This window comes from Quercus robur, chromosome 7 (assembly GCF_932294415.1).
Source record: "Quercus robur chromosome 7, dhQueRobu3.1, whole genome shotgun sequence".
Lineage (NCBI taxonomy): Eukaryota > Viridiplantae > Streptophyta > Magnoliopsida > Fagales > Fagaceae > Quercus > Quercus robur.
The window spans coordinates 4,976,903-4,992,606 of NC_065540.1; the positions used below are offsets into that span (position 1 = coordinate 4,976,903).

At 34.6% G+C, this 15,704-nt stretch overlaps 2 protein-coding genes across 2 annotated transcripts; both read right to left on the reverse strand.

Moving 5' to 3' along the window:
* Nucleotides 1-786: 786 nt before the first annotated feature.
* On the reverse strand, nt 787-2,583 carry LOC126691865 (scopoletin glucosyltransferase-like). Its single transcript, XM_050387128.1, has one exon. The coding sequence runs from the start codon at nt 2,430-2,432 to the stop codon at nt 948-950; it is 1,485 nt and encodes a 494-aa protein (XP_050243085.1). The 5' UTR covers nt 2,433-2,583; the 3' UTR covers nt 787-947.
* A 2,362-nt stretch (nt 2,584-4,945) lies between these two features.
* LOC126690816 (probable glucan endo-1,3-beta-glucosidase BG4) lies at nt 4,946-12,534 on the reverse strand. The gene is made up of 3 exons (XM_050385942.1): nt 11,564-12,534; nt 5,242-5,320; nt 4,946-5,137 (listed from the first exon to the last, which is right to left on the reverse strand). Exons 1-3 carry the CDS (start codon nt 12,532-12,534, stop codon nt 4,946-4,948), a joined length of 1,242 nt encoding a protein of 413 aa, XP_050241899.1.
* Between the last annotated feature and the right edge of the window lie 3,170 nt (nt 12,535-15,704).

Consider the following 15,704-nt stretch of genomic DNA (forward strand, 5'->3'; position numbering starts at 1 on the left):
TATTCTTTTTTTACTATTTCTCTTTTTCACTTCCTTTCCCTCTCTTTCTCCCTCAACCTCTAGCATCGGCCACAACAGAGCAAACCCATCACACACACACACACACACACACACATAGAGCATAGCAAAGCACACATCGAAGCAAACCCATCACAGCACGATCGGAGCAAACCCATCACCATCGGAGCCATCATCAAACCCATCACCATCACCATCGGAGCAAACCCATCATAGCACACATCACAGAGTTGCATAAAATAATAATTTTTGGTTTTACAATTGAGCTATAGTACGATTCTACCTTTAGAGTCGCAATGTAGTACAATTGCAAATTTTTTTGCAATACTCAGCATTTGCAAGACCAGGTGTTGGTGATTTTTGGGCTTTAATGCTAAATAATCTCAATATTTCCCATTTGGCAGTCCCAATGGAAATGCTCTAAGGTAAAGGGGCATAACATAGAGTGAAGAGTCATTAAGATGTGTAATTTTCCTTTCATCTCAAATTGTTTGTCAATAACTCGTTCTTTAATGTTCCAAAATGTTCTATGGGTGTCTACTTCAATAACTTACCTTTATTTGAAGGATCTTGCTACCCTAATGTCACAAGTTAAAAGATAATTATTAGTTGTAATGCATGTATTTGTACCAATACCTTGCTGCTGCTACAGGTATTCACAGCTACTTCAGTGAGATCACAACAGGCTCACAATTGTCAATGGCACCTTCAATTTTGCTTTGGTAAACAAAACTAGTGTTATATTCTCAAGATCTCATCCCACCTATCAATGACAAACTAGGAAATATGTTTAAGTTGTCAATCTAGCAATACACAAGATTATAAAAGCATAAATAATTGAAAAATGCTAAATCTTTCACAAATTGCACACAAATTCGTTGTCCAAGTACAATTACTAAAAAAAATAAATAAAGTGCTTCATCTTTTTTCTATTCGCTCTTTGACAACCTGTCCCTTCTCAGATTCAGGAGATCCTCTATCAGAAGTCCCATATTAACATAAGATGAACCACCTTTGCTTATAGCAGCCATTGCCAACTTGCTGAGTTCACTCACCCGATTCCTCATTCCTTGCACTGCTTCACTCTCACCCATTAACCAAGTCACCACCTCCTCAACACGGTCCCTAGTTACCAAAACACCAATGTTCTCCTCCTCTCCCCATGCCAACCCGGTTTTGACACCGATTCCAGCTCCGACTCCCAACCGATTCAGCACAAAATTCTCATTATAAAACTGTTCAGCAAAGAGTGGCCAAGTTATCAAAGGCACACCAGCAGTAACCGATTCCAACACCGAGTTCCACCCACAGTGAGTCATGAACCCACCAACTGCCGAGTGATTAAGAATAAGAACCTGTGGAGCCCAACCCTTTATGACAAGCGCTCTGTCTCTAACTCTCTCTTCAAAACCTTCTGGCAAAAATCCATCTCCGTAGCTATCTCTGATTACCCAAATGAATGAAGCCTTTGAAGATTCAAGGCCTAACCCAATCTCCAAAAGCTGTGACTTTGAAAAATTACAGAGACTGCCAAAACAAACATAGAGCACCGAGTTTGGTTTCTTCGAGTCCAGCCATGTGAGCACTTGATCTTTGTCAATGGAAGCTCTATTCCCTCTCTCCGCTATGTCCAAAGCTTTAGTGTTGAAAAGCGAAACAGGTCCAACCGGCCATACCTTTTTGCCAACAAGTTTTTCGTAGTGTTTGACGTATTCTGGTTCAATCTCATAGAACGTATTGGACACGACACCGTACGTGTCACGCTCAGCCTCTATGAATTTCTCAAAGAATTCATGCAAACCCAAGTTGCCAAAAAACCGGTCTGGCATCTGAGACATGGTAATATAAACTGGGTGAGGTAAACCGGGCACCAGGAATAGCTCTGTATCAGAGCTCACAGTAGCGTGAGGCTTATATTGAGAAGCACAACCACTGAGACATAGTGAAAAGCAACATGTTCCATGAAAAACAAGCCGTGGGATGCCACAGTTTCGAGCAATCTCGGCCGTCCATGGAAAGTTAAGGTCGGAAATGATTGCATCAGGTTGGTGTTGTTGAACAAGTTGTTGAGCTTGAGGTTGGAGCATCATGATGGCCTTTGTGAAATTATAGGACAAGTTTCGTGATGGGAGAGTGTCGAGGTTTTCACAGTTTTCTGGTAAGTTTGCTTCGGAGTAAGGGAAGTCGAGGACGAGTAGGTCGATGATGTTGTTGTTGTCGTTGTTGGCGTGTTGGTCGCGGTTGAGGATGGTTTGGAAGCGAGTGATGTTTTGAGGGGTGGCGAGGATCGTGGCTTTTGCGCCATGTGAGGCAAAGAGTCGAGCTATGTCGATCATGGGAATTAGGTGGCCTGGTGACATGAATGGGAAGAAAAATACAAGGAGTGGATCATTGGATTGTGCTGTCGATGCCATTGATCTGATAGAGAGAGAGAGAGAGAGAGAGATTTGTTGTGTTTATGGGAAAACTTACAGTTATATTAGTAATGGTGATCGATTAAGATTTGGGAGAAGCTTCAGGTCTCAGGCTGAGTTTCAAAGTCCTACAAGTAATAGAAGGAAGCTATTGGGAAGTTTCCTTGGTTAGCTTGACTTTTACATAGAATTCTTAACGGATTGAGATCATTTGGTCACGTTGACTTAGTACCCACCAAAACCATTGAACACAACAGATATTTTTCAAAGTTCTTAAAATATTGTAATGATAAAATATTGTTACAGCTTTTGGCTCTTGAAGATGGATTTACCTCTAGTTGTGGCTTCAAATCTGGAGGGTGTCCCAACTCCCAACTTGACCTTAAAGCTAGCTGTTCAAGAATTCAAGCTAGCCTAGAATAGAACTCAAGTTCTTCAAAATGTTAATATGTATGTAACGTTGTAAGGTAAAATTGTGTTCTTCAAGTGAGTGTGTATCTATTTCTCTACAGCTCCTTAGCAAGTATTATAACATCTTTGAAACGGGTTACATAATTTTATTTTCCAGATAAGATCCTATTTGTCACATGCACTACCTTCTTTTTAAGACCAATTACTTGTTTGCTGTTGAGAAACTGTGAGCATTTCGAGGCAGTTTGGAATGGATGGCAATATAAAAGGGTCTCCTTCTAAGCTACTGATGTGAACAATCAAGGTTCACTATGTTAGGATATGTGCCTTTTAAATCCTATGTATGACATTATATGTGACATTATGTTGTGATTAATAAAGTTATTTTATTATTATCTAAAATAATGGTAACATGAATATTTGGACATTATCATATTGTCTATGAGATGCATAGTATGTGATTTATGTGATTTTTTTTTTTTTTTTGAGTCCCCTAGGAAGAACAACCATGGGGTTGAGTCTAATGAGCTTAGATGTTAAAAAAGAGCTATGATTCTTTCCTCCTCCTCCTCCTTCTACTTCTTCTTCTTCTTCTTCTTCTTCATCTTCTTCTCTCTCTCTCTCTCTCTCTCTCTCTCTCTCTCTGGGTGTCCATAAAATCTAATAACACTACATTGGTTTAAAACATTTTATTTTTCCCCTAAAGCTATATATACTTTGGATAACCATGAATATAATAATTGGATAAATACTTCTACTGCCAAACTTTCTTTTTCTTCATATTTTTTAAGTTCTTTGTTTTAGGCATTTCTAGAGCTGTTCACAACAAAAATTCACAAAAATTTGACATCTCTCAATTTATCTAATACCTAACTTCTGGGGCTCACAACAATCTGAAATTTAATTTTTGATTTTTAATGACCAATGTGTAAGACATTAGGGTGTTGAGTCTAGCTCTATTTTTTGGGCTTTTGTGATCTACATCAGCTTTGACAGTCGAGCTTGGTGTTGTTAAAAGCCCTCCTACTATCAGAAGAAATTGGGGCCGAAGAACAGTTATTCCCTTTGGGCCAAATAAGTTTCAACAATAACAGAAAGAGTTTTTATGGGCTAGTCTGGCTCACATGATTATGTTATGTTTAGTACTGCGCTTATTGAATTCCCAGGCTGCACAACGTGATACCCATTCTAAGCCCAAAGGAAATTCTACTTCTTCTTCTTTTTTTTTTTTTTTTTTTTTTTTTTGGGTTGTTGAGAAGAAGCCCAAAGGAAATTCTGATTTATGCTTCTTTTTTTTTTTTTTTTTTTTTGAGAAGAAAACTGATGGATTTTATTAATGCAATTCAACTACATCCAATAGTAAAATCGAACCAATATGTGATGGGACATCTTCCATCCATATTTGAACATCTGATATGCATAGTGCATTATTAGCCAGACTATGAGCAATCCTATTGTCGTTTCTTTTAACGTGAGAATACAACAATTTTACAAAATTGTTAGGAAACACTTCCACATCTTCACCCAGTAAACACGTTGGACCCTACACTTGATCACCCATAAAACCCTTCACGCCCTGCATGTGATCAGAGTAAGTGGGATAATTGGTATCAGACCCGTACCTTCTCCCTTTATTATCTCCTCTCAAGCACGTTACCGAACCAGCTGGATTTGAAGGAAATTTATTAACCTTGAAACTCAATCCTGGAATTTTAGTAAGAGTAGAATCCCAAAGTGAGCTTTTATGATAATAAGGAGTTTCCTTTTCAAGTGACCTTGCCATTTCAACCATTTTCTTTGGTTCAACCATCTTTTCCAAATCAGGCGCTAGAATGAGGCTAGAATTAATGCCCTCATTACTTTCAGTTAACATTGACAGAGCCTCATTCTCAATTAATATCAATTCCGTTTTATTAGGGAGAGAAAAATCCGGAATTTTGATATTATGAGAATAAATTTCTTTCATTGCTTGCTCCGTACTCGTTTCTGCCGTTACCAAACCTTTTGAATTAAATTACAGCATTAATTCTCTCCTTATCGTCCTCAGTTACTGTATCAGATTTCCCTACCACTGCAGCTACCGATGGACTACCCTCCTCCGATTAAACTTTCTCAGTCGTTGCCACCTGACCATAGTACTCAGGCACCAGAATTTCCCTTCTTCCACCTGTCTGATATGGTGCCGCTCTGAGATAGGAATCGAACTGTTGTTTATTAGTGGTTGGAGAGCTCTTGCTACGAATCCATAGCTCGCATTGTTTGTCATAGTGTTTCAAACGACCATACCTCTCATACTGAAAACAAACCCATGATTTCTCCCCATTCTCAAGCTTGAACACCCTACCTCGGTATAAAGGAAGAGTAATATCCACTATGAAACGTTCCCGAATGAAGTTACCTCCATCATCATATGTGGATTCAGGTGACCTTCAGACCTCTCCAATGGTTTCCCAAATGCTTTCTGCAATATCATGAACCTGAACCCGAAACAATACTTTATCAAAAACTAGATCTTTGAGTTTTGAAAACTCTTCAAATGTTTGCAAGACCACAAGGTGCTTGTCAAAACTCCATGGCTGATTTTTGAATCCTTTCCACATCTGAACTGTTGTTGAAAACAAAAAGCACCCTATAATCTCCCAAATTTCGAATTTTGTAACCATTCATTGACCTCCATCGCTGCTGAAACGTACGAACCACTGCCTCCACAATGAGATAGCATGAATTTAAAAACTTTGCTGCTATAATGTGTTCCCCTGATTTGTGAATTTTTGAAAGGACAAAACTAGCATGTTCTCTATCAAATAGAGAATAATTCAGACAAATTTTTAGTGAGGTCTTCCATGGTAAGTAGTGAAGAATAGAAAGAGAAGTAACACTGCATAGAAGAGAAACGGAAGGAGTAAAAGTGTTTCCCAAAACCTCAAACAAAACAAAACAACAAACTCAAGAGGCACAGTTGGTGACTCCAGAGGACATAGGAACAAATTAACAAATAAAAAACAAACTCTCCTTCAGAGAAGGGACAAAAACTTCTACTGCCTAAGAGAAGAGGGAAAAAAACCCAACTTTCTTAATGACAAAGAAACCTTGGAAAATGTATTTCCCATTGATTTATGCTTCTTGAGTGCAATCAAATTCAACTCTTTATTATCTCTGGGTTCAACATTTAATAGGTTGGATTTTCAAATTTTCCCCCTTCTCACCCACCTTATATAATTTGATCTTTTATTTTATTTTCTCTTTTGATGAATTTCTTTATGTATGTGTGCTATATTTCTTTTATATCATACTTATAATTAACGACACTATTATCTTTTTTGTGTTTAAATTTATATAAAAATAGAAAAAAAAATTCTATTTTATTTGTATTTTAATGCTCAAAATCTATAAAAAGAAAATGAAAACAGATAAAATAAAATAAAATAAAGAAGTTGGGGAGAAGGGGGAAAAAAAGAACGTTATTGTTACCTTTTAAAAGTGATATAAAATTTAAGGCACACCACCTATTTGTTAATACTATTTTTTGTGTTTTTGTGGTTTTTTATTTTATTTTTTGTGTGTGTGTGTGTGTGTGTTTATGTGCGCGCACTAAACAACAACTTTATCATTCAACAAACAAAACAATGGGTGTTAGCCTTACAAGCATCAACAATTACTACAGGGAGACTATACATATTGAAATAACAAATTCTACAAAATTTAATTGTATACTTTGCAGCCACATGGGCAGCAGTATTGCAACATCTCCTAACCCAACAAAAATTACAATTCAAAAAGAGTTTACAAGTATCAAGTATATTACTAATAATAGTAGCAATGGACCAATCAGGCTACAATGCAGATGTGGTTAGGGGATCAAAACAGGATTTGGCATCTCCTTCGATGATGATATGCTGCCATTTTTCTTTTTGCGCTAGCTGGATTGCCCAATATACACCTGCAACTTCAGCTTGCATTGGAGAGCACCATTCATGCCTTTTAGCCCAAACTTTAAGCACCTCTCCATTTTTATTTCTTGCCACCACCGCCAAAGCTGTGGCATTTTCAGACACAGCAGCATCCACATTGAGTTTAATCCATCCATCCTCTTAAGCTTCCCAACCATCTACGCTCTTGTCCTTGGATATGGTTTTTTCCTTTGATAAGGTCTTAGCATATTCCAATGTTTTCTTCTTTATAAGTTGGGAGGCCTCCATAATGTCAGTGTGACCAGCATTGTGCAATAGCTGATTCCTCATGAACCAATGCTCTCTCTCTCTCTCTCTCTCTCTCTCTCTCTCATTAAAAAAATTATATAAATTAAAACTAATAGATTATTAAAAAGAATTAAAACTAATGAAACCTCAAATTATTTATATAATAATCTATTCTAGTTATAAAATTGTGTGACCAATAACATATAATATAAATTTACGTAAGTTGTAACTAGTGTCTATCTACCTATTAAATATCCTTTCATTTACAAGTGAAATTTTTATTTACAAAAATCTAAAAATAGGTTATCATGTAAAAAAAAAAAAAACCTCTATAAATAAACAAAATATGATGATTATTATTTATTTTTTTACACTAATACATCACTCATGAATGGGTTTTTTATATTTCATATTAGTCTCAAGTAACATATATTCAAGTACATATGAATATTTGTATGTAAAATTTGCCCCTTTAAAAATCAGATCTTGACTCTGCCACTAGTTGATGGGTAATGACATCTTTTGTGGTATCATTTGCTTGTAGTTCAAACCTCACTTTCCCCTCACTTTTTTGCTATCTTTTTTGGTAGTGAGTCATTCAAAATTCATTGTACAACACCCAATTTAGCTAAATTGTTTGAACATCTTTTAGCTTCTTTGAAGATATGTGTCAATATGGAGTTAGTGAAGGTCCCCATCAAATTCCTAGAATCAGATAATAGAGGTCCCAACGTAAGGTTAACATATGAGGGATTATTAAAGACATAAACATATATACAATAACTTTATAAGCATCCATTTCTACATTAATGTTGTCAAATTCCAGCTACAGAACTATAGCAAGGTCATCTTTAAGGGCCAGAGCTCAACCATGATACTAGAAGTGGTCCCTAAATTCCTTGAAAAGCTCAAGTTTCAATCCCTAGTGTTATTACGAAGGACACCACTTCCACCAACCAATTTGGAGCTCTTAATGACTTTTTTTTTTAAAAATATATATATATATATATATATATATATATAGATATCTATGTTGAGCTTCACCCATCCCGATAGGGGTTTGTTTCATTTCACTTGCATTTGTGTTCTTGGGGGGTTTGTTAGTGTTATTTGCTACAATTATATAAAATCCTACTCCTTTCTTTATATAGTGGGAGTGGGTATATTGTTCTCAACCCTTCCAGTTTGGAATCAAAAATAATTTATGTGAAGCCAAATAAGCCAGATAGCTTGGTGGAAACCAAATCTTCCAAGGAATATAAGGATGCTTGTATGTAGCTTGGGACTTATAGCTCCTTTTCAACCATTTCAACAAAGGAAGCCCAAAAAAAAACTTGTTTGGCCACTATACAATTAGACATCAATAATGCATAATCCACAATTCCCCCTCTCTCACTATCTACTTATCTAAAATAGAAAAATCTAATACTCTCTTGGGGTCCTTGCTTATAGCTAGGTGTATGCACCTAATCCACCACCTTGATGAAATCAACCCGACGCTTAGGGTGTGTTTGGTAGAGTGGATTTTAGGGAGATTGGAAAAGAGAGAGAGAGAGAGAGAGAAAATGAGGAAGGAGAACTTTTTGGAGGGTGTTTGGTTGGGAGGGGAAGAGGGGAAAATGATAGTGGGGCCTTGGTGTTTTCTCCCCGAGCCCATCAAAAAATTTTCTCCCCAAAATGGGGAGAAAACTGGGTGGGGAAAGTTTGATTATTAAATGACAAAAATGCCTATATGAAAGTGCACATGGGCTTTGTCCAGTACTTTGCTATTTTTTTTTTTTTTGTTGGGAAATTTAAACCCTGGTTGATAAAATTAACAAGTTTTAAACTCAAGTTGTTAATTAGATCTATTATGAATAATCCTTGTTCAAACAAACAAACATCAATATCATGCATAGCAGAATAGTAAATAAGACAAGATATGATGACCTAGGAAAACAAATGAAAAAAAAACTAGTTTCACAGTAAAAAAAATTTAGGGGGAAACCTTCCCAAAAAACAATCTACTATAATAAAGAGAAGTTTCAGATCTAGTGCAAAACATATGTCCCTAAACTTTACAATTCCAGTAGATGAACTTACAACAGAAACCTTTTACCGCTTTAGAATATTTGAACTCTGCATTATATGAATGCTCCATCCACAGTCACAATTGGAACCTCCAACTGATTTCAAGAACCTCTTGAAGGTTTTCTTCACAGTAGCAAGTCTGTGGTGGTTGCTATGACTTCAGCTTCTTCACCACTGAAATCTTCAAATCTACTTTGAAACTCTTTAATTTTGTGAAATAGAGAAAACTTGGTTACAAAACCTTAGCTGCATAAAACAGAGTGTTTCTCTCTTTAAAAAGCCTTATAATAGATGGCTTATGATGTCCTTTAAATACCGATTCAAATGGATCTCAATTCAAGCTTTAAAGGAATAAGTTATGAGCTTTTTCGTGTTGCTGATTTGCGAAACTCAATAAATCAAGCTGCTATTGAGCTTGTGTTGAGAACAAAATCTTGATAGATCGAGCTTGTGTCGAGGAGGCAGTAAGTTTCTAACTTCTATCGAAAGGTATCAAGATACATGCTGAAAATGTGTTTTTTTGAGCTTTTCTTGAGCATATTTTGTGTCTTCAACTTGCTCTTCAATTAGAATTTTAAGACACATCACAACTCAATAATTTTTTTTTTTTTAAAAAAAACACATAATTTGGCATGGTTGACAATACCAAAACACATGACCCTACACCTTTTTTTTTTTTTTTTTGTTTTTTTTTTTGGTTTAGATGTGATTTTTTTTTCTTGGGCATGATTTTTATTTTTTAATAAATTTGGGTGATTGCTTATTTTTTTGGTTGTTTGTCATTTTTTTGGTTTTAATTGGGCATCATTTTTTAAAAGAGTATATGAGTAAATTTATATAAACTCACTTTTTCTATCCCTCCACTTTTCCACTCCCAACGAAAAAAAGAAAAAAAATTGGGAAATTAAAATTTTTTCTATCTTCACACTTTTCTATCCTCTCATAATTTTCTATTCTCTCACTTTTCCACTCTTCAAACCAAACAGACCCTTAAGGTTGGCAGGTTGGAGTTGATAGGTTTTTTTCAATCCATTTAATCTAATCCCCATATCTATAATTTTATTCTATTACTCTTATTTTTATTTAAATTGGTATTCTGTGAATTATTTTTAATGAATTTGAAAATTTGAAATACAATTTAGGCATATTATGTGAATTGTAATGATTTATTGAAAAAATTTCTTAAACAACTTATACAAAACATGTAAGTATAATCTACTAACCCAATCCATGTGGGTTGGGTTGGCTTCTACACGTATGATGGGTTGGGTTGGTTTGGGTTGAGAATTTCTCAATCCAACAAGATTTAATTTGAGAAAACCCCCCAACTAGACCAATACACACGAAATTTTTTATAAGCTGACAAAACAATTGAACCTACACATTGGGTCGGTTCAACAGGGTTGATAATTGGGTCATAATTTGCCCCCCTTACTTGGGTCAAACCATTCACACAATTTCAAGTCTGCCCAAAATTATGCACTGGCAACTTATGAGATAGTGTGATCCAAATTCAAAACTGAAACACTCTTAGCAATATCTTAGAGTTATTTTATACATCAGTTGCATGCAATTAGTGTCTCACAGCTAGTGGGAATCCAATATTTCTAAGACCACAATCTTTAATTCTTTATCATATTTTTTTTCACTACCATCCTATATGGTGGACTATATATGGCCGCCAATCATTTACACATAAACGTACCACTTATTTTCGAATCTAAATTTTCTTTCCTACTCTCCTGCTCCATTTTATACTCCACCAATAAAAGCTTGCCACGTGTTAACATAATTAATTAAATACTATCATTATTGACTTATTAATATTATCATTATTAATTAATGGTAGTATTTAATTAATTAGATGAATACGTGGCAAGCTTTTATTAGTGGAATATAGAGTGGAGTAGGAAAAGTGGGATAGAAGATTTGAAATCCTTATTTTCTATTGCTCAAAGTAAGCCATATAGATTCAAATAGTTGTGGGAAATGGTAAAGGTTGCAGTCATAGACTCTTTGGGTGAGAACCACTTTGTTATGGGACAGAGAGTGCATTAAAATTGATGTACAAAAGAAACTCCTCAACATCAGTACAATGATATGTTATATCATATGATAGGCCAATTCTATCCAGCAAGGCCACACGATAAATATTTAGAGCCCCAAATATATTCCCTTGTATTATGCATTTTACATATGCAAAGAAAATCACAAATACTACATGATAATAGCCAACTATTCAATACAAGTATTCTTAGCAATTATTAATTTTAAAATATATACATCATTGAAATTTAGAATAGTTTAATTTTGTTGTTCCATGAGAGCGCAAGTGGCTGTCATCCTGTTGTATTGAATAATTTCTCTGACTTTCCCTTTCGTCCATGTTTCTTAGGATAAGGAAAATATAAATGATAAACTGGTTCTTTGTTCGTATAGAATACTCCAAACCTTTGGTCAATTCCTGTTGGTTTATCATTTTCATAGAACATGGAATAAATAAACCCTTCCCGGTAAGTGTATGGTCTTTTTGGCGTACCATGTCCTGCAGTGATATGTCTTAGAAAATTCTGATTATATGTCCTTGCAAGTTCTGGAGTAGTCAATCCACCATTCCCATCGGCAGGCCAGCCTGTTTCACCAATAACCATTTTCACATCCAAATCACGTTTCTCCATTGCCCAAAGGAAAGCATCCACCAAGACATCAAACATGTTCCAATAACCTAACGTCTTGTCCCAATACTGAGCTTTATGTGTAGAAAATGTTGCAAAATCCTGACGGATTTGTCCGGCTGCAAAATAATGGTAAGGATACACATCGATGAATAAGGGTGAATTTGTTTCTTGTAAATGTTGTAAAAGTGGTATCAAATCCCCTTGTGCCTTTTCTGAGAATGCAGCATGTGAAGGTGGAAAAATCGTTCTCAATACGTCAGTGGACACCGCAGTTGCCACTTTTATTTGAGTTAAGTTCTTATCGGCGAGTACCCTTTGAAGATTTTTCACTACCGGCAAAACATACTTGCCATTGGGTCCAGGGATAACTTTGTTGCCAACAACAATATAGTTAACGACAAATTCAGAAGGAACGTAGGGCTGCAAATAGATTTCAAACAATGACTTTGCAGTTTCATAGCTTGATGCTAGGCCAGGCAAATATTCATCTTTTACGCCAAGAGTTGCTTCAATTCCCATACTCCTTAGAGATTGGATTGCAAGGTCATCGGTTTCCATAATCCTTATTCTCCGAATACCATATTTACGGCAAACAGCCAATGCTACAGTTGTGTCAGGTGTGTTATTTCCGGGCGTTCCATAGACAATACCTGCATATAAAATATCGGCTTGAACAATGCCATTGTTGTTGTGATTAATGGTTGCAATAGCCAACAGAATTGACGCAATCCAAAAAGGTGCCATCATTTTGTTAAGATTTAATGTTTTATTTTATAATATTTAATTGGAAGTATTTTTGGATATTTGGTAGTTTGACCGAGTCTATAGGATATTTGGTTATTTGATTTCAGCCAGATTTCATGGCTGTGAAGTGTTTCATGTTGCTATCCTAGTTTGTAGGAGTTATAGATAGTGCTTTCCTATTTTATAGTAGTTGTGGTTAATGCTAGATAAAGTGTTGTGATGTTAAGCCTATTTATAGGCTCTTTTGTTTATCAATAATTTATTCAGTATTTATCATTCAACAAATCCCTTTCTGCCTTTTGTTTTTCTTTGTATCAAAGTCCTGTGTTGGCACATCTCTTTTGTATATTGTTTTTCCTTAACTCTGTTTCAGTGTCACGTCCCTTTTGCTTTCTGTTTTTTTTTTCTTAACTTTTATCACATTTTTTAAACACCTGTTTATATATGCAAATATACATTACTAGAACCGCATTAATATATATATATATATATATATATATATATATATTTATATATTCATCATAAAATTTTGTTTTTCAACATTATAAAAAAAAAAAAAACGCTTTTTGTTTAAATATTTGTATACTTTGCATGAAGCCCATATGGCAAGCAAAGAGTGAATTGTTTTATACTTTTACCCGATTTATGTTTAATTAGTAAATGATCAATTTGAACAAAATTATCATAACTAGTCATTTAGTACCCTTCGATTATCGCAAAAAGATGACAGTGAAACCCAAGCAAAAGAGTGGCTAACTTGCATGGTATGTACGTATTGTTTGTAAGATACTCTAAAATGAAACAGTTATTGAAAGCATCTAACATGCACCTGTCAATCGAAATTTTCTGATAGATACTATATATTGTTCCATGGAGAAAGGGACCTCTTTGTGCTGTCTCAACTCTCAAGTCTTTTTATGATGATAAGGACTTCAGACGAAAAAAGAAAAAGATAAAAAGAAGACAAATGGGACGATTTGTAAATCGTGGCTTTTTTCTGTCTTCAATACGTGATATATATGGTGGTAGCTAGCAACTTCAAACATTATCCGTAAGTTTTTAATGGTAGATAACATTGTCTGGTAACTAATCTTGGAACGTACAATTCTTAAATTAATGCGTGTTGCCCAGAATTTAGAATTCCTAAATTAATTAATGTATATCTTTTGGCTATGTTAAGAAAAACAAATCTAATATCACAAACTATTACACCACTTCTTTGCCCAATAGAATGTGAATGCTTGTGGCAAAAAGTTGTAGAATAGCTTGTAGTTTTAGAATTACTCTTACATTAGTGTCACGCATTTAAAGAAAATTCTAATTTGCCAAAAGCTTTATACTTTAATTGAAACCTCTTAATATAGAGAAGCAACGTTCAAATTTATCAAATTTGAGAAGAAAAAGTACCTCAATTGTATTTAATTGAATCAATTACACTGTACTATGTACAATATATATGAAAACAGGGAAACAAAACTAACTAACTAAACAGAAAAATAGAATCCCTCTCTCTAAGTTAGTTAAAATTCCCAAATAATATATGGAATCATGACATTTGGACTTAATAAACAAGTGCAAAACACTATATATAGTAAAGGGAAAGTTAATGAATGTTTTAAGGGCATTAGTTTAGGATATATTTTTAGAAATCTTTGACAGTATTTTATATTTCACATAAAAGTGGTATTAAAACTTTACCAAAACAGTCCATTAAAAAATGCTATAAGAGTACCTATTTACCAGACCCAATAGTAAAGACCAACTATATACGCAACTTGAAGTTTAATAATAACTATGAAGGTGAAAGCTTTTGTCATTTCAATTGTTTAACTCTTTCTTGACATTCAACTTGTTTTTACACAATGCTTTGAGATGCCAATTCAGCAAAATACTATATATTATCTCTATAACCAAACATCCAGTGGTATATATTTCGTGTGTGTGGTTGTGTTCATTTTTTTGGCCAGGTCTCATCCCACTCTTTGCTATTTTAGTGATGGGCAAATATATAAGGATAATTGGAAAAACGCATAAATCTCAAATTAGGATAAATGATAAATTTTGACATTTAATATATATATATATATATATATGAAAATTGACATATATATTAAGAATATATAAAACATATAATTTAACGGTTGGATTTTTAAAATATGAATTTAGTAATAAGTTATACGTGGTGTAACGTTTTTTAGAATTATATTAGGTGTAACTTGAATCCAATTCATATATATATATATATATATATATATATATATATATAAAAGCATGCACATAATGCTTAATCTCGCCATCTATGGGTTCCACCATTGTTCGCACATCGAAGGAACTCAGCACAATGCTGGACCATCCAACTTTCGCACCACATGCTTTGTGTATTATATTTTGACGTTCATATTCTTCTGATTTCCTTCTAATGAAGTCAGATAGCAAAATACTTTTGGCTGCAGAGTTGCTTTGTTCAGGGTTGTTATTGATGTTTTATGCAAGGAATTCTAGCACATAATGTGAATTTTGTATTATTATCGTTAGTTTCAAATTGGACAATACAAGGACTGATTTTATTTCTGAATAAATTTATTTTATTATATAATTACTAGCTGAATTTAGAAAACGATTATATAATTACGTTGTCCATGAATGAACAATTATTCTATCGTCTTAAAGGTAATTGTCATAATTTGACTTATTCTTACTAACATAATATCAAGCTTATTTCTTACTACTAACAGTTGCAATGCTTTTCCATCAAATATCAGCGAGATTCAATGGAGACCTTAACTTCAACTATAGAATCCCGATTAACATAATATGCAGATAGCAGATGATCATCATTCATTTCAATGGAATGGCTGAGAAGAGTGATTTTTTGAGCTAGAATGCCCCAACGCCTTTCAATTTTCCTCCTCAAATCAGCCACCTTTTGTGTTTCTCTCACCCTAATGCAATCTTCAGCGGTAGAGGATTTCACTAAAATGTCAAATTTTGGATCTCCAGAAAGTGGTGTGACAACTAAACCCAGCGTTTCAAATGGCTGAAACTCATAAGATTCAATGGTGCGATCATTTTCCAGCTCTGTGGCATCAAAAAAAAGGGTTTGCCTTGCAACTTCCACATTCCAAAGCTCATAAATCCGCTCTTTTAGTTCAAGAATAGTTCCAGAAGAT

Excerpts from the sequence above, each read along its gene's own strand:
- LOC126690816 (XM_050385942.1), bottom strand. The coding sequence starts at position 12,534 with ATGGCACCTTTTTGGATTGCGTCAATTCTGTTGGCTATTGCAACCATT. Across the intron at positions 5,321-11,563 it reads CCAACAGGAATTGACCAAAG|GTTCATGATATTGCAGAAAG; the intron begins GTTTGGAGTATT and ends TTTCGGGTTCAG. Across the intron at positions 5,138-5,241 it reads ATCCACATATGATGATGGAG|TATGAGAGGTATGGTCGTTT; the intron begins GTAACTTCATTC and ends GTTTGTTTTCAG.
- LOC126691865 (XM_050387128.1), bottom strand. The coding sequence starts at position 2,432 with ATGGCATCGACAGCACAATCCAATGATCCACTCCTTGTATTTTTCTTC.